This window comes from Ictalurus furcatus, chromosome 13 (genome assembly GCF_023375685.1).
Source record: "Ictalurus furcatus strain D&B chromosome 13, Billie_1.0, whole genome shotgun sequence".
Lineage (NCBI taxonomy): Eukaryota > Metazoa > Chordata > Actinopteri > Siluriformes > Ictaluridae > Ictalurus > Ictalurus furcatus.
Window position 1 is genome coordinate 22,861,302 of NC_071267.1, and position 23,496 is coordinate 22,884,797.

Here is a 23,496-nt window from a genome sequence, read left to right on the forward strand (position 1 = left end):
TTTTTTGGTAACTGGTACATACAGGTCCTCAATGTTTGCTATTGTAAAAGTAGACACCACCTGTGAAAAAGCAATATCAACGCATTCTGATCCATTACCCCAATGTGAAGCCTTCTTTAACACTGTTAAACCATCGTCATTGAAACATGTTAGGGTCAGAATGAAATGGAATTGGATCGACAGCTGTTTAGAGGATGCCTTTGCCTGCATTCAGAGCTGCAAAATGATATTATGTCTGTGTCTTTATAGCTATTATACCACAGTGCTGCCGAGTGTCTGAATCTGAAGATGTCAATTAATTTTCCATAACAGCACAGCTCTGACAATAATTGCAGCTGTACCCTAAATGATAGGTTTCCATCAATGCGCTTGTTCTAATGCGTCATCGTTTCTATAGTAACAGCTCATTCACAGGGGCTTGTATGGTGGGTGCTAATCAGTCTAATTAATAAATGGGTTTAAAAATGTGAAGTTATTTAACATGGAACAATGTATAATCATTGATGTGGAGAAGCTTTCTGTAAAGAGACATTCATTTATCATTCATAAAAGGAGACTTGAAGTCTTCTACCATGGGACAGTCTTCGCGACAGATCAGTTTAGGATTTCTGGTTTATCAGGAAAATGACAAGCTGTGATTTTTTTTGTCTTACTAACTTCAAGCGAGAGAAGAAAGAAAAAAAGAGAAAAAAACAGGGCCGGTGAGGGAACAGCTGCTATAACTCAAGTGATGACAGGAACTGTGTCGCAGACATAATGTTAAATGTAAAAAAAAACTATAATTGTTTAAGAAGTGCAGTGTGTATTTCATTAATAAATTAAAATTGTATTTGCTGACAAATCACTGAGGTATAAGAGGAATAAAACATTTTGGGACATGCTGCTACTGGAAAATTAATCTTCCACTAAGAGCACACAAAGGGGATAATGTATACACATAGGGATTTATATCTAATGTACATATAATGTGTGTGTGTATATTATATATATATATTTTTAAAAAATGCAAAGCTGTGTGTGTACATAAATTAATTATATATAATATACATACATATACACACACAGCTTTGCATTTTTCTTAAATATATTGCTTTAAAACATAGTAATACATGATACATGTGGAGTAGTCAAGGCTACACACACACATACAATAGGAAATTCACCCCCCCCAATTATGTCCATGTATACTGCTAAATTTTGTGATAGTATAGACATGCTACTTTTCACTTGACTACTCCACTGGGAAGTATGTTCATGCTGTAAGCATCACTTACGTCTCCACATTTGTTAAGCTCAGAAAAACATGCAAATGACCAATGGAAAGCACGATAAATAAATATTCAGATATTTAAACGTTAATATCTGTAACAAATATATTAAACAATAATTCTTGGAAGAATGGAAAAAATAAAGGCATACCCCGTGCAAAACAGCACAACTTCTAGTTAAAAATGAAATTGGATTTCGATTTTATCTTCTAGCTCTGAGAAATATGTCTAATGTATTGCTAAACAGATGTTTCACAAGCCTGGAGCAAGGGTGAGACAGGTGAATGAGTGAGGAAGGGAAGGGGAAGGTGATTAAATAAGAGATGGAGCACTATATATAGGCTACACAGGTAAGACAGGCATGCAGAGAAAACTGAGGCTGATGGACAGCATACCCTCCTTTTGCGGAACTGTGGATGTTTCTGGCCATCCTGAGCTTTGCCCAGCAGGTCTGGGAACACTAGTGGCTTGAGGGAACGGGATCGTGGTGTACGCGGGTAACGAAATGGATCCATCATACGGAAATCTCGCCCGTAACGTACAGAACAGAGAGAACGGGAGCGTAGACGTCCAGCTGAATGCAGACTGTTTACACCGATCATGATGAGGGAAACGGGTTAAAGGGAGCTAAACAGGCCAATCCTGAGGATTCGCACAGTGAGGCCAAGGTCTCGTCCGGCAGTGATGGTTCTTAAAATGAAAGTGATGAAAATCTAGAAAAAAAATGTCAAATGTTTACTCCAAGCTGAAGCTTAGAGGAGAAAGAAAACTCCAGGTAAGTGACCTTTCAGAAAAAAAAAAAACAAAAACCCAACACCACACGGATAAATCCCTTAAAACGTGGCAATAAGTGACTGTCCAGTTTCACTTCAGTTTTCCTTTCCAAAAAAAAGAAGCCTTGATGTGGTCAGGTTATAATCCAGCTTCACGTAGTACCATTATAAATGTTATCTCAACTGTTTGTCACAAACACGATAAAGTGAATTCCAAACACACAAATCAAAACATGAATAGTGCAATGGAGCCATAGCTATTACCAACAAATTCAACTTAAAATGATGCAACCAAGATGATATTTTTCAACCCACTTGAAAAATAAGATGCACTAAAAAGAAGACAGGGAAGAGGATGAAGATGTCAGAACATCTGATCTCTGTAGTAAAGCTGACTTTAACAGCCTGAACGTGATGGAGTAAAATAAACACCACAAAGCCCAATCTAAAGCCTATATCCTGAACTCAAAACAAGTCTGGAACCGAACAATCCATTTCTCAGATCAAAAACAAGGGACTGGTGATATAACAGGAGGCAAAAAGCCATGCATACACACGCAGATGGCAAAGGATACTTGCAGAAGTGTGAAAGCACAGCCAGAATCCAACAGATGGATGCAATGGGTGGAAACACAAGTGAGCACACACCCACGCGTACACAAAAACACACTGTACAGAGGTGGATGTGACTTAAGTGGCTTCCATCAAACACGCAGTGTATCAGAATCAATCCAAAAACTTAAGTACATCAAACTAAATAACTAGAATATGCCAAAAAAGCTGCCACATAATCAGGATATCGCAATAAAAAAAAAAAAAAAGAAAAAAAAAAATCACCAAGCTTCATAAAAAAAAATGTAATAAAAATATTATTATTATTATTTTAAATCAGGGTCTCAGGTTCCTCGCCTCCTCTCTCTTGCTCGCGCCACTCATCTTGCCTGTAAGAAGAACTGAACAGACCTCAGGCTTTAGAAGACGTGTCTCTTGTTCGCTTGCTTTCTACATACACATTTACAGCTTCAAGCCTTTTTTTTCCTCTTTCGTTTTTCCCGTTTTGGTACAGACGCCCTCCAGAAGCAGAAAAACGATTCTTCATAATCCCTTTCTGTGCTCCGTTTGAATCGCTATAAGGTATTCAAGCTCAAACCTGAAAACGAGCCTCTCTATTCCAGTCCATCCACTGTGGCTGATAGAAACTGATCGAGTCTTGAGGAGACCTGATTCAGGCTGCGAGTTCCTCTCCACCCTCCCCTTACCTCTCCGTTTCTCTCAGCCTCTCTCTCTCTCCCTCTCCCTCAATGCATATCTCCCTCCCTCGGCACTCAGCTACTGCGCAGCCAATCGTAGCATCCGACTTGTCTCTACACCCAGACACGCGCGCACACACACACACACAGCCCCACGCTCTGAATACTGATTAACATTCTGCACTAGTTCTCTCTCAAAGCTATGTGTGAAAGACACAGGGAAAGAGAGAAATATGATTAACACTGATCAGACACAGAAAAATCAGCACATGTAGGAATGTGTGAAAAACAGGATGCATTTTACAGTATAAAGCTGTTCAAATGCAGAAAAAAACCCCCCAAACACAGGCTAACTCCAAAGTGCACTGGCGTCATTATGAAATACTCATTTAGTCATTTATACTCATTTATATTATTTAGACTATATTTACTCTCAGAGCAAACACGACTCACTAGCTACAACAGCAAGTAAAATCAATACAACTGTTAAGAAATTTATGAAAAAAATAATGCATATGGATTTATGTAGTAACAAGAACATAAATGTGCGTCATCATTAGATTCACGCAGCCTTAATAGCAGCTTTGCACCAGCAGGTCCTAACAAACGCACGCATGTTTGCACTGACAAATTGCATCTATATAAAGTAAGACCTGAAACCCAGTCAATCATAACAGGTTTTTTTTAGCCAATGTCATTTATATTCACTCACTCAGAGCAGCCTAACAAACGCTTTCACAGCTACTCATGCAGGGTATGTTAGGCCTGTTTGTTATCAAAATAACATACACAAATTACTGCACTCATTAATGAAACGCCTACAGCCAGACAGTTTATCAGATTTTACATAAACAATGGTCAGTCATCTATAAACAGAAATACTTAACAGCTTCATGTTTCCCTTTCATTGCAACATTGCTGATAAAATCAGAACAGTTGAACAAAAACTGCTTTAAAAATTATATCTAGAAATATTTGAGTCACCTGAATACAACATTTAACCTATACACTCACCAGCCACTTTATTAGGAACAGGTGTACACTTGCTCATTCATATAATTATCCAATCACCCAATCATGTGGAAGCAGCATAATGCATAAAATCATGAATATACAGGTCAGGAGCTTCAGTTAATGCTCACATTAAACATCAGAAAAGTAAGCTCAGTGGTTGGTGCTAAACGGGCTGGTGTGAATATTTCAGGAACTGATGATCATCTGGGATTTTCATGCATAGAGTTTACACAGAATGGTGTGAAAGACAAAAAGCATCCACTGAGTGGCAGTTCTGTGGTCGGAAATGCCCTGTTGATGAGAGAAGTCCAAGAAGAATGGGCAGACTAAGTCAAGCTGACTGTAACTCAAATAAGCACACGTTACAACCACGGTGAGCAGAAAAGCATCTCATCTGTACAATACACAAACCTTGAAGCAGATGGGCTACCACAGTTCACCGAAACCAGGCAATTCAAGATTAGAAAAACCTTGCTTTGTCTTGTTCTAATCTTCAACTTAGGGTCATGCTGGTATAGGAAAATAATAAATGTTAGGGTTTAACACCACTTCGTGCCAAGCAGAATTACACACTACAGCTATTGATTATTTTCTTATAATGGCATGTCCCAAAGTATTTTATTCCTTAGTAAAATCATTCCATACAGGGTGAATGGCAAGTAAAGAAAGCCATAGCTTAAGAAATTTGTGTTGGTATTCGTGAATGTAAGATACAAACACTATCAGCTTCACAAACAAAGTGGTCGAATCTGCATTGTGTTTCTGTACGTATGCTGCTTCGCAACATGACGCCATCCTTCAGGACACAATTATACCATTTACACAATTAACGATGCTGTGGCAACAGAACCCACTCCCCCAAAAACTGCGTAACCTCAGCACAGATTCTTTCGTCAAACAGAGAAACAAAATCTAGCATCGAGTACACTGATGCTGTGGTGTTTTGAGTTTCAATGATGATTTGTTTCAGTAGCAATACTGTATGTGAGTAAGCGCAAACGAGTGAGACAGTAGGAGTAGGAGGAAAAGTAAGAACTGTTGATGTAAAAGAGAGTAGAGAGAAAGAAGATAGAGATGGGCAGAGTAGGAGGAAATAAAGCAAGAACTGCTGTTGTGGGTTAGAAAGTGATAGCTGGAGGGGGAAGAGAGACATGAAGAGAGAGTGAGAGAGTGAGCGAGTGAGAGAGAGGGGGGTGTATGGCTTTTAAAATCCTGCTGTATGTGATCACAGAGAAAAATCTCAATGTCCATCATTTAAATGTTATTGAGAATGTTCTAGTGTGTTTCCATTTAACACCAGTTAAAAATTTCATACCAGTGTTGTCAATCCTAACAATATTCCACACATAATTTTCCACCCACACTACCAGCACCAGTGTAATGTGACTTCAGCACCATGGCCAGCACTCAAAAAAATAAAAATAAATAAAAAGCCAAGTGGTACAGGAAGTCAAGTAAAATGTATTTTTTTTAAAAAAATCTGAAAATATTATTGAGGACTTGTGTGAATATTGGATTTTAAGCCACGGTGATGGTAACATATTGTAGCATATCTTCCTCTCAGCGAACATTGCATATGCACATTAAACTATCAAGCCAGATTTTTTTTTTTTTTTTTACATTAATCACAGGGAGTAAGAATCTCTTTAGCAAAGGTGACTGAGGCTGGGTGATATTACAATATACTGTATTAAGTATAAATGATGCAATAATGTACTTTTCTTAGATAATGCAGATGTCATGAGTACTTTTATAACACTGACCGACCCCATTATAACTGGGAGAGATTTGCACAGTCACTTTAAAAATAGCTTTAACATTGAACATAAATACATAAACGCAGCACTAGAGTTTTGCTGCAGCACTGTTAGCAAAATGCCTAAGTATCTTTATATAATATTTGGCCACACCTCCTACCCTTAATGCACAGCTACACTATATGTCCAAAAGTATGTGGACACATGACCATCACACCCATATGTGCTTGTTAAGAAATCCCATTCCAGATTTAGTCCCGTTTGCTGTTATAATAACCTCCACACTTCTGGTCAGGCTTTCCACTAGATTTTGGAGCATGGCTGTGATAATTTGTCCATTCACTCACATATGCAATAGTGAAGCCAGATCTGGATTTGGTCAGGTGTCCATATATGTTTGGCCATATCGAGTAAAATTTTTATCAGATTTTATGGCTTAGTTGTGAAACTGTTCTTGTATTGTTTTCATACAAGCGATACAATTATACTTGGCTGACTGAGGAGGAAAATGGAAAGTAGCAGTTTAAGCTAATATAACCTAATCCATCCTTTAAAACCATTCACTGGTCCAAGCCTGTGAGGAAACCTGTATTCCTGTACCTTTTAATACTTTAGTTAACTTGTGATAATTTACTGAGGAAATGAGTCAGTCAGCAAGAGGCTGTTGTTGTTGGAGTATTGTTTATTTTATTCAAACCTTTAATCAGTAAGTACTGGGCCAGTCCAAGATGATCTAATGTAGAAATCATGTCATGTATAAATGTAATGAAAAACGTCTTTAAAAGAATGTGAACAGAAAGGCAATGCCACTGAAATTTCAGTTTTTATCTCATTATAAAATGCAAGACTACCCAGTAAATCCAACACTACACCCGAAACATATTTTTAATACACCACTCGTAGTTGTCAACATCATTTGTGCTTCACAATTAATCGTGTACTGAATGATTTTATCTCAGCACACAAGTGGCGGCAGTTGACATGGGTTTTTTTTTTTTGTGTCTTTTTTTTTTTTTTTGAAATATTGGGCTAATTTTGTATTCTATAACATCTCCTTACTACAAATTATACTTAATTGTTTAAGTGTATTATTATATTGTAGGCATGTTATCAATGAAAAGGTCATTCAGTAACTATGGAAATGACCCTTTCCATTAATAAACAAAGTGAAGGTAGATAGTTATGGTAATCATACTCAGTAATCACTTCAGATCAAAACATTCACTTTACTGAAACATGAATCTATAAACCCAGTCACCAGCAGGCTTAATGAAGCAAATCTCATTACTATTCATTAGTAAAACCAGAGACTCTGCTGATTGACTTTGTAATGTGTCTGTGGGCTTAATGAAAGGAACCACCAGTATTTCTATCCCTGACATAAAAGTAATAATCTAATAATGAAATCTAATGAAAAACAGCCTAATGACCAGGCAAATCCCACAAGACAACCAATTTCTCCTATATCACACAGACTATAGCAGTATAAGTACACAAAAGAACAGTGTTCTTTATATACACTTGACTCCCTCACTAGGCTAATGCACTGCATGGAACCCAGGTATACAGCTTTTCAGGTCCATTACTTAGTACATCAGCAAGTTCAGTATTTGTGTAATAGCCTTAGCAATCTACCTTGAGGAGCTCTTTTGGGAAATCTTGGCCGTTGTTCAGTCCCTCCAGATTTCCAATGAACTGCGTGCAGGACATCCGCTTGCCAATATTCTGTTAGCATAAACGAGATTTATGGATGCATATCAGTTTTATTTCACTGATATCTTATTTTGAATAACTGACTACATACAGATGGGTGATAAATTAATGGAAAACACAATATAATGTCTTAGTACGGTGTTGGCCCGCCACAACCATCCAGAACAGTTTAATAGTGCCTTGAAACAGATTATACAAGTCTCCGGAACTGTACTGAAGTGATGAACACTGTTCTTGGAAAAGATATTCCCTCAGTTGGTCTGTAGGATGACAGTGGTAGAGAGGGCTGTCTAATACATTGCTCCAAAATTTCCCATAGGTGTATAATTGAATTGAGATCTGATGACTGAAGGCCATAAAATGATTGACATTATTTTCATCCTCATCAAACTATCCAGTGAGCCCCCATGCCCTGTGTTTGGGGGTGGCGTCATTCTGGAATAGAGCATGCCGAGCAAAATAAAAATATTTCATCATAGGATAAAGGTGATCAGTCAGAATATTGATTTGCAGTGGCGCTTCTCACCAAGTGGACAAGTGGACCCAAACCATAGCAGTAAAATAAATAAATGCCCCAAGAGAATAACAGAGCCACTACTTTTCCTTTGGCACCTATCTTTAAGCAGGTTGTATTTTCCATGAAAACCCTTTGAGTCATGATTTCAAGTAGAGATAATGGAAAAGTTTCAAATAAAACAGAAGACCATATCTCAGATATGTCAGAGCCATATCTGCCTGCAGTTCACGCCTGGTTTCACACTGAAGCTATGTAGGGTTGAGCCAATACCAGGATGGAAGACCTCCTGGGGAAAACTAAGGTTGCTGTTGGAAGTGGTATTAGTGAGGCCAGCAGGGGGTGCTCACCCTGTGGTCTGTGTGGGCCTAACAGCCCAGTATAGTGACGGGGACACTATACCATAAAAACAGCACTGTCTTTCAGATGAGACGTTAAACCGAGGTCCTGACTCTCTGTGGTCATTAAAAATACCAGGAGACTTATCGTAAAAGAGTAGGGGTATAACCCCGGTGTCCTGGTGAAATTCCCGCCATTGGTCCTTCTCCATCATGGCCCCCTAATAACCCCCATCTCTGAACTGGCTACATTACTCTCCTCTCCACTAATAGCCTCCCCCATACAAATGTAGCTGCAAGACAACATTTTTAAACAGCAATGTCTGTTTAAAAGCAATGTCAAATTAAAGATTTTAATTTGCTGGATTGGATGCTTTCTGATCCACAGACACAAGTGAGTCATTTTAACAAATCGATTTTGGCACTTCACAGCAAAGGAACTCAGCAGGAGATGTTCGGCATGAACTCTGTGTTGGTGTTAAATGGAGACAAAGGGAGGTAACACACTACTTTGTGCTACCTCCCTTTGCCAAGATAATAGCTCTGAGCCTTCTCCTATAATGCCTGATGAGGTTGGAGAATACATGGCAAGGTATCGGAGACCATTACTCCATACAGAATCTCTCCAGATCCTTCACATTTCGAGGTCCAAACTCGTGGACTCTCCTCTTCAGTTCACCCCACAGGTTTTCTATGGGGTTCAGGTCAGGGGACTGGGATGGCCATGGCAGGACCTTGATTTTGTGGTCGGTAAACCGTTTTAGTGTTGATTTTGATGTATGTTTTGGATCATTGTCCTGCTGGAAGATTCAACCACGGCCCATTTTAAGCTTTCTAGCAGAGGCAGTCAGGTTTTCGTTTAATATCTGTTGATATTTGATAGTCCATGAAGCCATGTATCCTAACAAAATGCCCAGGTCCTCAGCAGGAAAACAGCCCCAAAACATTAAAGAGCCACCACCATATTTAACCGTGGGCATGAGATACTCTTCCATATGGCTACCTCTCTGTGTGTGCCAAAACCACCTCTGGTGTTTATTACCAAAAAGCTCTATTTTGGTTTTATCTGACCATAGAACCCGATCCCATTTGAAGTTCCAGTAGTGTCTGGCAAACTGAAGACGCTAGAGTTTGTTTTTGGATGAGAGTAGAGGCTTTTTTCTTGAAACCCTTCCAAACAACTTGTGGTGATGTAGGTGACTTCGGATTGTAGTTTTGGAGACTTTCTGACCCCAAGACGCAACTAACTTCTGCAATTCTCCAGCTGTGATCCTTGGAGATTTTTTGGCCACTCGAACCATCCTCTTCACAGTGCGTTGAGACAATATAGACACACGTCCAATTCCAGGTTGATTCATAACATTTCCAGTTGACTGGAACTTCTTAATTATTGCCCTGATGGTGGAAATGGGCATTTTCAATGCTTGTGCTATTTTCTTACAGCCTCCTCCCATTTTGTGAAGCTCAACAACCTTTTGCTGCACAACACAGCTATATTCCTTGGTCTTACCCATTGTTCTGAATGACTAAGGGAATTTGGTCTGTGTGTTACTTCATATTTATACTCCTGTGAAACAGGAAGTCACGGTTGAACAGTTTCCTCTTCCTGGTCACCCAGGTGTACTAAAGTTCATTTCATCTCAAAGGTGTTCAGAGGGGTTGAGGTCAGGGCTCTGTGCAAAACACACGAGTTCTTCAACATCAACCTTTGCACACCATGTCTTCATGGAGCTTGCTTTGTGCACAGGGGCACTGTCATGCTGGAACAGGTTTGGGCCTTTTAGTTCCAGTGAAGGGAAATTGTACAGCATACAAAGGCATTCTATACAATTGTGTGCTTCCAGATTTGTAGCAACAGTTTGGGGAAGAACCACATATGGATGTGACGGTCAGGGGTTCATAAATTTTTTGGCAATATAGTGTAATACACAAATAAAGCTGTGTAAACTGTTCCATTCAGAAAATAAACAATTCAAATAATATTAATAAAATATTTCTCTTTTCCCCTCTCATCCCCTACACACCTGCCCATACAGGTCTGTGTTGAGTAGCATCAGGGAGCAGGTCAGTGTGTGGATGCTGTCTGTAAGCAAAAATATATAGATACACTTATCATATCAATACAAGTACAATACTATGACATATATACATACACACATTTTTAAATATTTTATATATATATATATATATATATATATATATATATATATATATATATATATATATATATATATAAATCCATTTGACCCTCTTTGAAACAGTGCCAATTAATAAAGTTGATAGAATGCATCAAATGACACAAAATTGACATTTTAGTTAAATTCACAACTTAAATGAACAAAAAACAGATCAGTCACATGGAAAAAGTAAGTATACCCCTACATTTATCCAAACATCCATTTTCTGTACCGTTTATCCTTACTGGGTCGCGGGGAACGTGGCACATGTCCAAGCGGGCATGGGGCACAAGGCGGGGGGGGGGCATCCTGGACAGCCTGGGGGGACACACCCTGTGCCAATCCATCGCAGGGCACAATCATACACACAATCAGCCTACAATGCATGTCTTTGGACTGGGGGAGGAAACCGGAGTACCCAGAGTAAACCCCCAAAGCACGGGGAGAACATGCAAACTCCGCGCACACAGGGAATCGAACACTCAACCCTGGAGGTGTGAGGCAAACGTGGTAACCACTAAGCCACCGTGCCCTACTTTTATCACACCTTCAAATACATAAAATCATCAGGTGATGTTCTGTTTGTTATTGAGGTGTATGGTATCATGGAACGCTCTAAAGCGTTCTGTAAGGCCTACAGAAAAAAAGGTTGTGGATGCTTATGAATCTAACAGGGGATTTAAAAAGATCTCCAAATGATTCAAAATACAATTAAATGTTTTATTTAGAAGAAGAAAGAAGAATGCCACAAAAAGAACATCATATCTACGGTCAAGCATGGTGGTGGAAGTGTGATGGTGTGGGGATGCTTTGCTGCTTCATGCCCTGGGCAATTTGCGGTAATTCAGGGAAACATGAATTCTGCTCTCTACCAGAAAATCCTAAAGTAGAACGTCTGGTCTTCAGTAAGTAAGTTGAAACTCAAGCGCAACTGGATTATGCAGCAAGACAATGATCCAAAGCATATGAGTAAGTCCTAGTCCTAGAAGTAAGTGAAAGACTGATCTCCAGATATCGGAAGCGTTTGGTCGCAGTTATAGCTGCTAAAGGTGACACAACCAGATTAAGCTGGCAATTCGTTTTTTCACATTGTTGATAGGTGTTGGATAACTTTTTTGCTTCAATAAAAAACAAAAAAACTAAAACTGTATTGTGTGTTTACTCAGGTTACCTTTGTTTTATGTTGTAATTCGTTTGAAGATCTAAAACTATTTATTACGAGATATACACAAAAACAGAAAAAAATCAGGATGGGGCAAATACTTTTTCACAGACACATTATAGTTAATACTAGAATTGTCTGCGAGTCTTTTATCTGTAGCTTTAACAGATTTAATATCCAAGTGGTCCTGCCTATAATAAAGCACTGATTGATAGTCCCATTAGGATCCGAGAGTGAGCTAATAAGTTCCACAAGGATTTAGATTTAAATCCTGGTAAAACTGGTATGCTCCATCATTTTGTTTCATCTGTCGCATGAATAGTAATTAAACTGTAATAAAACTTTAAAAATCCAGGTGTTAAAAAACCTTTGACTGGCAGTGAATTTCTACTTATAAGCGCTTTTATCAGTGTTTTTTTTATACATATTTTTTAAAGACCTCACTAAATACAATTCACAATTTTTGACAGTGTAAACTTATATTAGTCAATATTATATTATATTTACGGCATTTGGCAGATACCCTTATCCAGAGCGACTTACATTTATCTCATTTAAACAACTGAGCAGTTGAGGGTTAAGGGCCTTGCTCAAGGGCCCAACAGTGGTAGCTTGGCAATGTCGCGGCTTAAACCCCTGACCTTCTGATCAGTAACCCAGAGCCTCCAACCACTGAGCCACCACTGCCTCTAGGCTACGATTACTGCCAACTAGTCAAGACAATCACAGAATTTTTAGCTCCCTTAAAATCAGGCCCTAATTTTGGCGAATAAAAATGGGATCCTAGTGATGGGATAAGGCAGTTAAGTATAATTAATTTTATGTACTCAAGTATAACAGAAGCAGGCCATGATAGAGAAAACTGTCACACCCATAAGTCCATAAACATGTTCTTGCACACAAAAAATGACCCTTTTTTTTTTTAACCTTCAGAGAGTGTGAGGATAGGGTTGCACTGCAGGTATCTGTGTGAGAAGTGAGCTAGGACTCGCTCTCGTTCCTGTGTTTCTCCCTTTAGCACAAATTCCCGTAGGAAGGTCCTGAAGTAAAAACAAAACACAACAGGTAAGGACACACCCTCAAAGAAAAAAATAAATAAAATAAAAGTAAGAAAAAAGACAAAATGCACCCAACATCAAAAACAACATTTTAGAGCCTGCGCTGACTATTTTAACAGCTATCGACCGGAAAATCTTAATAATATATGTCTTAATATTTACATGTGACCAGCATATAAGAGCATAATAATAGAGTGCATGATGAATTGAACAAAATGTTAAAGAAATGGCATTTTGCTTATTATGATTTATCCTGACATTTAAAATCCAAAGCATCATAAAATTCCACAAGTACGCCGGATAGTCCACACTAAATCCTTATAGACATGGCTACAAAATAGAAAAGCTTGCAATATTGTGCCCTATACAGTATTAGGGTATAATTTCAGATACACACCGACCATTTCTAAAATTTATATTCATTAATGAAAACTCATTGAACACACTAACCTCAGTGCCTGATCCAAAGTCTGTCCTGTAAAATTAAAGTAACCCAGGTACTCTGCTGCTACCATCCTGCTGAAATCATTACTATACAAAAATAGAAACCAAAAAGAAAGAGAACAAGGAGCATATTGAGAGAGAATCAAATAACAGATTAATATCATATTAAGCCCTTCCATAACAGTTTGACGGGAAAGCATGGTGAGGGGCTTTGCTGTTCCCATAGTGCATCTGTCAGATATGAGAAAGATCTTGAACAAACAAAGACAGAGCAGCACTGGCCGTCCAAAAAACTGATCCAACAGCACAAATAGGGATAGAGAGATGCAGAGAGGAACAGATATGGCAGAAAAAGTCTGGAGACTAACAGAAGCCTGCTGTCATATCAAACTGCTCAGTAAGAGTGCAGTGCTCAGCTTTGGTCTTTTTTCCCCCTTTTTAAATTCTATTAGATATATGCATAATCATAACTTAAATAATGCAAGTGGAAATTCTGTGTGTGATGAAGGGAGGCAAAGGACAGATTATGCAGCAGATAAGACTGCTCAAAAAGGTTTTTATTTTATTTTATAATTTGTTATTTTATTGTATTTAATCTCATTCAAAGAGTGCTTCCAGTAACTCAGGGGTGATCTTTTTGCCACCATTTGATGTTATGAACGTAATGATTCATTTTATGACTATAATTCAACAGTTCACATATTAAACCCACTAGCCAAATAAGTACCGTCAAAAGTATTTATTGTACCCATTAAAATCTTTATTACTCAAACCTTCACCCACAGAACCAATTACACAGTGATAAAATATAGTGTAGATTTGAAACATTTTGTACATTAACAGCAGAGTAACTACACTTCAGATAATAAAAAAGAAGAAATTCCTGTTAAAAAAAAAACAAACCAAAAAACAAAAACATATCTGGCATAATTTTTAGACATACTGCCTTAAAGAGTACACCAGTAAGCACACATAGCAACATGATGATAAAGGGATACATTTTGTGTGTATGCCCTGTTCAGATATTTTAGTCTTAAATGCAGCTCACACCTGAGAAGTATTATTTGTAATGCCTGAAATTCACTCACTTCTTGCTTAAGTGACGAGCAACATCACACTTCCTGAACCCATCGAGGTTGTAGAGTCGTTTAGCCAATCGCTTAGCACCCTCCAGGTCAGCACGGTTACTGCTGGTTAGCGTGTCATAGCTTCCAAGTCCCAAACGCTCATTCAGCTCCTGATCCAAGACTGCATCTGTGGCCAGCCGTGAAGATTTCTCCCTATACACACACACACACACACACACACACACACATAGAGAGAGACAACCCTGTCTTATTATCCTAGTGAGGATCTTCCATTGACAATATTAATGCAGATAAATGATGTTATGCCTACACCTAAATCTAACCTTTTGATTCTTCTATAACACACACATTTTATATATTATATATATATATATATATACACACACACACACATACATATATACATACACACACAATCAGGTGTTCATATTCTTATAGGGTCATTGCCCATACACGTAGTGAGAAGTAAAAGAAATTATCTAAATAATAAAAGGATGTAAATCTAATCTAACTGATCTAATGATAAAAACGTACTCCATGCACCCCATAAATTAGTTTACTGTGCTTGTGAAGATGCTTACTAATGTGCATTTACATCCCCCCTCCCCCCAATTAGGATTTCCAATTCAAACACATTTGAAATAAATATAATGAAAAGTGCATGTACATGTTACATCAGAGAACCTTCTAGATTTTCATAAAAAATATCAGCACTGCCTTCTCTAAAGCATTCTTATATTTTTAACATTTTGACACCTCGGACACGGACATTTACACTCCAGTGATATTGGGGAAACTTACTCCAGGGCTTTACTAAGCCGCAGAGCTTTGTAAATGTAGCTGCTTTATCAGTGACTCACACCTTAAATCCACAGAGCAAAACAAACAGCAGCTCAAGATCTTTACCGACTCAAAAACAGTCCGAAACAGAAAGCAACAGGGATTACGCAAACCGCAACTACAAATAACTTGTTGGAAGAAGAAAAGCAAAGTTATAAAATGTATTACATTTCTCAAAAATTAAACTAAATTCATCGCTTGCATGTTGAAAGAAAGGAAAGCAATATATATCAGCAACGTCTGATCAAACACGGTCACAAAACTGCAGGTGACAACAAAGAAGATTAAAGAAAAGCTGATTGCTAAAGTTTAAAAAAATAAAAATAAAAGAAAGAAAAGAGCCCAATGACGAGCTGCAATTCATGACCCAAACTTGGCTTCAAGATAAAATTGTTTAAAATACATTTCACTATCCACATTTAAGGCACAAGTCAACGCATATTTCACCTTTCTGCAGTGGTTTTATTAATTCTTGATTTGTTATACATTACTATCCTAATTGTTATTTATTAAACTCACATTTTAATCTTCATTCTGAATTCAGGCCTTTATTAATGATCAGAAATGTTAATTTCTTTCTGTTTTCTATGAAGTACCATTCCAAGATAAACAGTAAACTACCAACGCCTCGAGATCTTACCTGCAGCCCGAATGCCGGCGTGTTGGGATGTACTGATCCTCTGAAATGCCAGAATGCCAGCAGAAAACTGGATGAGCATTTTTCCTCTGGCTCTTTCTACTGTTTTGGCTAACAGACACGGCTCGAACGACTCCTCCACCTCGAGACCCTGCAACTCTTTTACCCCGACTCAGACTCATTGCAACCGCTTGTGGTCTGGAATGGAAACTGCCTCAGAAACAATAACTAGCACCTGTAAAGCATTTCACCTGCAGCGTGAACAGGCCTCACAACTCTCCTGCACTGCTCGAGCACTAATACTTATCGTGTACCGTTATCTTTTATCTCTACTTCTTGTTTTTCCAAAAGTGAAAATTAATGATCTCTCTGCTTCGCTCTGTATGCTTCTCCACGTTTCCATCACTCTTCCGTTACTGACTGTTTGCTCTGGAATTTGGCAGCTCTTTCATTCAACAGAGTTGCTCTGACTCTCTCCCCTCCCTGCCCCTCCCTCTTGGTAAACTTTCGCAGTATTCTCAAATGACCTCCAAAATAAGGCAATAGAAACAGTAGCCTTAAACCTAGTCTCAGTCTCACTCCCTCTTTCCTTCTTTCTCTCTCTGGTTCAATCTGACAGGATCTACTCAAAAGTGGATTTAATTTCTTTGTTTGTTAGGTAACTAACCTAAATGCAGTTAAACACACATAATACTACAGGACGTGATGCTGGCAGCAGGAAACAATAGCACACTGTACGAGTGTATAACCCCTTACATAAAATCCGGTCTTGTGAGAGACTGACAGGGGGGGCGATGAGAGAAATGTTCAAGAACAGAAATTCCCACTGTAAAAATTGAGATTAAAATGTGCTTGACCTGCATTAGGTCATTAATGTCTTTGTTTCAAATTGTGGAGGCATGATGTATGTATGTAACTGGTACTATGCTGAATTGTACCTATTAGCTATAAGGAGCTTTAATGTCTCACTCCACTACAATACTTTTCATGAAATGCTAACCAGAGAGCACTGAAACTGCAACCAACATGTACATGTTCTTTTTTCTTTTTTTAAATACTAAATGTTACACTATATAGGACTCTGAAAAAGTATTCATTAAAAAAAGTGTTATATTTTTAGAGTCTTAAATTGCACCGTTCAAATATAGCATTTTGCTTTCCTGAGATGATTTATAGAACAGTGCGCATGTTAAACCTGTAGGCTGAACCGAAGACCGAAGTCAGTATGACTGACTTCAAACCTAAGACATAAAGGAGACTAAAAAATGCTTTGCATACAGTAGTGGGGCTCTAAAATAAGGCTTCCCAAAATGACCCCAAATGGAAATTTCTGCAACCACAAGCCTTGACCACCCTACATGTTTTATTCCAGATTTATAATGCATTTGTAAATCGATATACAAAAAATATTTTGTGGCATATTTTGTTTGAAAATATGCCATATGATTTCTGTTGTTCCACTCAGTCACTTGATGTTGTCGGAATTAGAGGAGGCAGATGGGTCAACAATTTTTTTTATTGCTGAACTCCTGTGTTGTTGTAGAGTATCAGGATAGCAAAACATACGAAAATAGCATGCGCACTCTTAATTTAAATGTGTATCCCCGTTTGTAAACCACACAAGCCCCAGGATGCCTGGTTTGGAAACCTCTACCCTATAAGTTTTTCCAAACTTGTTAAATATGACAGTAAAGGCTCAGTGCAGTTATTCTCTCCAGAGAGGGCTTCACTAAATACTAAACCAACCATCAGGGCCCTGATAACTCGCGCGGGGGATGTAGCCAGTTCAACAAAACTTGGTAACAAACCTTTAGAAACTAAAATAATTGGCTTTTTGACTTCTTTAATCTTTAACATTACTTATTCCTTTCATCAAGGACACTGAAGAACCGAGCATTTTGCGGTCAGCAGCAAAAATATGCAAATGCATGTCTAGTCAAGTCTCAGTACTATGAAAAACAGCCATGTACAAATTATTAATCAAATAAGAATAATTACCTTGAATTCATTTACAACTTTATCTCTGGTGGATATGACTACTTGCAACCAAATATGCTATTTGGATATAAACAGAAACACAATCACACACACAGACACTCATTCAGTATATATATAAAAAAAAGATCTTTACGATGTATGTCATATCAGGCTAACTATAAGAAGAGACTCTGCTTATTATTGGTATGTTCTTGACGTGACTACCTCATTTTCCTCTCTCTCTAGAACTCACACACTTGCTCCAAATACTGCATCTAAAACAAACAACAAAAAAAATGCAATAAATGCATTTTGCTGCCACCTTCTGGTTCCTCTAAAGTATAGCATGTAACACTATATGAAAGTGATTATGAGGAGGTTCTAGCTCATATCTCAGCCTATTAAAAAACACCCCAAACTGCTCTAAAGGGAACTGAGCTTTGTAGTAGTGTAGCAAATTAATCCAGGACACTAAGCATTCATCTTGCAGTCTTTAAAGGATATTTACATTTTTATCAGATAAAATATCATATATAATGCAAATAGGAGGGACTGTTTTTCCAGTGTTTCTGATGACATCATTTTAGTACACATTTATATGTAGATACTATATCAAAGACATATGACCTGTAGGCAAGCTGTTCAGAGCATCAGCAATGCGCATTAACCTTCATCTCACATTCACGCACACATACACACACAGCCTAAAAATGAAGGCTGCCTCAGTGACCAGACCTCATTTTCACATGGCTCAACGTGCAAGCTGCATGCTTCAACCCTTATGCTCAGAGTTTGCACCACTTGGCTAGCACTTGACCTGCACCACAGTGCTGTAAATGTGTAAAAGGTACCTCAGAAGCCTTAACTACAAATTACACTACAGTAAAAGAACATCATTATAAGCAACACCACACGTTCTGTGTAATGCATCATTGTATTCTAATGATTTTTTCTGATGACACAATAATGTCACGCATTACATTTTAAATTTATGTAATTTGATTGCAGTTCCTGATGTCAATAAAATTACATTACTTGCATTACAAATTTATTGTGAAGAAAACAATATTATGTAAAATGCATTTTAAAATAAAATCACGTTTTGCTTGGCTGCCAGGGGCGTAATCTGGCCTGGGCATTCAGAGCTGTAGCCTCAAGATTTTTTCTTTAGCCCTGAATAATTCCCCACTTGGAGCGGTTTGTCACTACGTAACTGAACGTCAGTAAAAGAAACCGCGTTGTAATTTTATATCTTCAGTGAACGGAGGCGAGACCAATCAGACAGGGTTTACAGGAAAATATGTGGAAATACTCGTGTCTTATTGGCTGACAGTCTCTCAATTCCGACAAACGCTAGCTCACAGTCAGTGTGAGGGGGGAAATGGATATACGCTGATTTTTTTTTTTTAACTAGTAAAGGGGTGGAAACTGAAACAATAACATCCTCTGAAGCTGAGCAGGAAAACAAGGTGTATAAATGTCTATGAGTTCCAGTTTAAGTGAAAGATAACGTAGATACGGGAAAGATAACGTACTCTACATGGTACTGTAGCAGCTAAACCCATAGCTTACTTGTGGCTCCACTTGGCAAGCGGCACCAAACTAGCCTAGTTAGAAAAGTTTTATATTTTAATCGGTCTGGTATTCCTACAAACAGTAACAACACCTGAGGCAAGTTTTATGATAAAACCAACTTGATTGGAGTGTATTTTTGTAAGTTTTAAAATTAACGTGAAAGTAAAGAAATTAGTAATCTAATGACTTTTTACATGCAGTAAACAGTAATGCAGTCAAATTGCAATTTTAAAGTAGTAATTAATAATCTGTAGTGGTAATTTACCCAACACTGACCACCACAGACACAAAATGGTACCTCATAAGAAAGAAGAATAAAGTGGATGCTGAACTCAAAAGCAGCATTTAATTATAGTTGTAGGAAGACATTTTTGTATTTGAAAACAAAGAAAACTGGAACTGTGGTTTTTACACAAGATCAGAAGTACCAACTAGCACTGATTGCTGCTGACTGGTTAGCATACTGCACCAATCAACATAGACCATTTATTGCCTATACAGAAAAATGAATGGCAAAAAATAATCTTCATTGATGTTGTGCTTGTGCTGTCAAATCAGTATTGTGCCGTTTTATTTCCTAACTGACCTCCATAAATATTTCCATCCATCCATCCTAGCATCCATCCATTTTCTGTACCGCTTATTCTACACAGGGGTCGCAGGGAGCCTGGAGCCTATCCCAGGGGACACAGGGCACAAGGTGGGGGACATTCTGGATGGGGTACCAACCCATCGCAGGGCACAACTGCACATGGACAATTTATCGATGCCAATCAGCGTACAACACATGTCTTTGGACTGGGGGAGGAAACCAGAGTACCCGGAAAAAAACCCTGAAACAAGGGGAGAACATGCACACAGAGTGAATCGAACCCCCAACCCCAGAGATGTGATGCAAACATGCTAACCACTAAGCCACCATGCCCCTCCATATACATACTTAATTTCACAAAATCATAGGATGCAGGGGTGTTGGTAATGTTCTTATAATGTTATTAACGTTTAGCTTTTTTTAAAAAAAAAAAGGTCACCATATAGCTTTTTTATTTTGTACATGTATGCAGCTGTGCAGGACTGCTCTGTGGCTCATTAGGCATTAATACAAGCCTGTGTATGAGGGTTTATATAATTTTATGTTAACACAGGTGTGTGTGCAACTCTCTTACCTGGGCAGTAGGAACACATTGTCATTGGTCCAGTTGTGTCCAGCTGACCTGTCGTCTGAGCCGCTGCTGAGCCGTTCGCTAGACGGCGCCCTCGTGGCATCTGTGTCCCCCGTAATGGTCAGAGCCGACTCAGACACACTGGGCATCTCAGCATGTGCAAGGGGGGCAAAGCTCAGCTCCACGATCTGCCGTGCACTGTGATACATCTGAGCCTTCACCTGTGTGGTCAGGGTTGGGAGGTCAAACGTCAGCATGGTCTGAGAGCTGGTGGTCGGGAGCTCCAGGCTGTCCAGGCTGTTGTAGGAGGTGCCTTTTGCTCGCTGGGACTCCAGGATGCTCTCAAAATGGTGACTAAAAGTGTCCATGTGGTCACCCAAAGTTCGGGGTGGACCTCGTACTAGAACAGGTGATTTCAGTGCTGGGTGACTGTTATTTAAACTAGAAAGGAAAGACAGGAAAACGAAGAAAAGGGAAAATATTTATATTGAATTATTTTGAATATGGTACTTGTTGCTGTCAGGTTTGTCTGTATGTTCATGCATGCTATCTAGTAATAGCGTAATCAATGGCACCTTTTGAAAAGCATGCTAAGTATCTCCTCCTCATCCTGCTCTTGACTGGCCTGCTGCCTCCTCATATCACACTGTGTGCGAACACTCGCCCAGCTGGCCACATCTTCCTCCTCCTCTCCCTCCTCCTCCACACCATCTGTTCTCTTGTATGCTGTTTCTCCCAGTGGGCTGCTCCCTGTACCGGAGGTGCCCATCACACTACGGTTGCTCCCGAAAGCTGAGTCAGAGTCGTCCTTGTCAGCCAGCAGAACCTCATCAATGTCAGTCTCCCAGTAACACCGTAACGGAACTGCATCTAGATCCGTCTCGGAGTACTTCTGAGTCCGGCGGATTATGCCTGTTTTCGGGGACGTGCCTGGAGCAGCAGGCGGAGGGGTCACAAGCTCCACCTCGACACGCTGCACGTCATGATTGGCTCGGAGAGCAACTTCCTCCAGCGGTAGGTAATTTGGTGGAGTTGGGGTGGAGTGGCAACTAGGAGGTGCAGTACACAGGTCTGGGACATGCAGGTAAAAGAACAGCGTGAATACATCTTAAGAATTCCAGCACTCTAGTGTTGGGTATTTCATGACTGATTCATTCATTTTAACTGACTCAAGTAAACCAGGTGAACGGATTCACCTGCTGCATACATGTCGTTTCCCACTCATAGCTAAACTGTGATCAACATGCTACTGATGACATCACAGTCTACGTATCTTAGCAGATAATTGTAACGCATATGTACATGCCACAAATTAAAACTGTTAGCAGTTAGTGAGTTCTTCAAGCAGATGTAAAATCTTAGGAATCTTGCAAATGTACAGTAAATGCCAATCCCAAAACCCCTGCACCGTTAAGAGTTAAATTAATTTTTTATTTTTTTTTTGGTAAAAAAACAGTTTTGTTTAGCACAATAAGATTAAACACAATACCCAGTAAGTCAAAACTGCTTCTTTTTAGGTTTCAAGGTCACTTTAGTGAATACTTTTTAGGTATTCACTGTTGTCGTTATTGAGTTATAAAGAGCTGACTGTCATAGACCTGCATACTTGGCAATTAATTTGGACTGTGAATTGTTAAATGTAATCAAGTAGTTTATGAAGACATAAAAATTAAGTCACCATATACTGTAGATAAATTAACACCATGAAACAGTAAATGTGGGTTACTATAACCAGCTCAACTTCTGATTGCACTCCTAAATCACATCTTGGAAAGGGTGATCGGTTACAATAACTGATTCACTAAAATGAGTCACAGTGTCCTCCAGTACAGTTGTTAAACCATTTACTTTGCTGAAGATAAATAAATAAATAAAATTATAGTGTACAATGTAAGGTTAAAAAGATATTACTGATGATTTTTCAATTATTTGAAGAAACAAAGTTTACAAGGTTGCACCTGATTTCAGAAATGTTTACAAATGCGATTTTAGTACTCTAATTGTATAGTCCGTACATTTGGTTTTGGCAGAAATGTGTGAGTGCGACGACTGAATTTTCACAAGCTCACTTGGTATAATAAGGCAAAGGAGGAAAAGCTATTTTCATCCTATTCTTTCCGTTAACACAGATCAGCTGGGTTCAGTAGAAGTAAAAGGTAACATTAGGACATTTATCAAGCTGAACATAGAATGTATTAGATTCTGGACAAAAATATTCATGTAGAGGTATAGTATCATGTTTACCTTTACACTGGAACCACACGGACTGTACAACAATTTGATTCCATAATTAAAAACAACTAGTTAATACCATAAACAGCAATAAATAGCCCAAAACATTTACATCTGTCTCTCTCTACTGCCCATCTTGGCAGTAACTCTCTACTGCCTTCTTTGTTCTTATCTGCAGTGACTTGAATGAAGATGGATGAAGTGACCAATAGAGAAAAAGAGATGGACAGTTCACTCACTCTTCTCTTGTTCACTGGAGACGTCTCTTGTATCAGTTGTGGTGCCGAACAAGAACTCCCACTTGGCTCGAGCAATCTTCTGGGAGTGCAGAGATGGCCCCAGTAGAGCTGAGCCACTATCAGACTGTGACACACACAAGTCATGTACACATACCCTGTTTTTTTTCCTAATCATGAACTCCCTGCTTCATACACACAAAGTTCATCATCATCCCATTGTTCAACTCCCACAGAATTATATTCAGACATCTCACTATCAGTAATAAAAAGTAACACA

At 38.7% G+C, this 23,496-nt stretch overlaps 1 protein-coding gene across 4 annotated transcripts in view; it reads right to left on the reverse strand.

Moving 5' to 3' along the window:
• The window catches only part of LOC128616664 (PH and SEC7 domain-containing protein 1-like), a 59,061-nt gene that overhangs the window by 19,426 nt on the left and 16,139 nt on the right, over positions 1–23,496 (reverse strand). For 3 of the 4 annotated variants that reach the window (XM_053639335.1, XM_053639337.1, XM_053639336.1), the window contains 8 exons: positions 23,220–23,343; positions 21,324–21,819; positions 20,752–21,189; positions 14,557–14,748; positions 13,475–13,555; positions 12,894–13,006; positions 10,652–10,710; positions 7,698–7,787 (listed from right to left, as the gene is read on the reverse strand). In XM_053639335.1, coding sequence (XP_053495310.1) covers positions 7,698–7,787; positions 10,652–10,710; positions 12,894–13,006; positions 13,475–13,555; positions 14,557–14,748; positions 20,752–21,189; positions 21,324–21,819; positions 23,220–23,343 — 1,593 coding nt within the window. Of the gene's footprint in view, positions 1–7,697; positions 7,788–10,651; positions 10,711–12,893; positions 13,007–13,474; positions 13,556–14,556; positions 14,749–16,036; positions 16,441–20,751; positions 21,190–21,323; positions 21,820–23,219; positions 23,344–23,496 lie in introns of those variants that run through there. The other variant, XM_053639338.1, reaches the window with a different exon arrangement.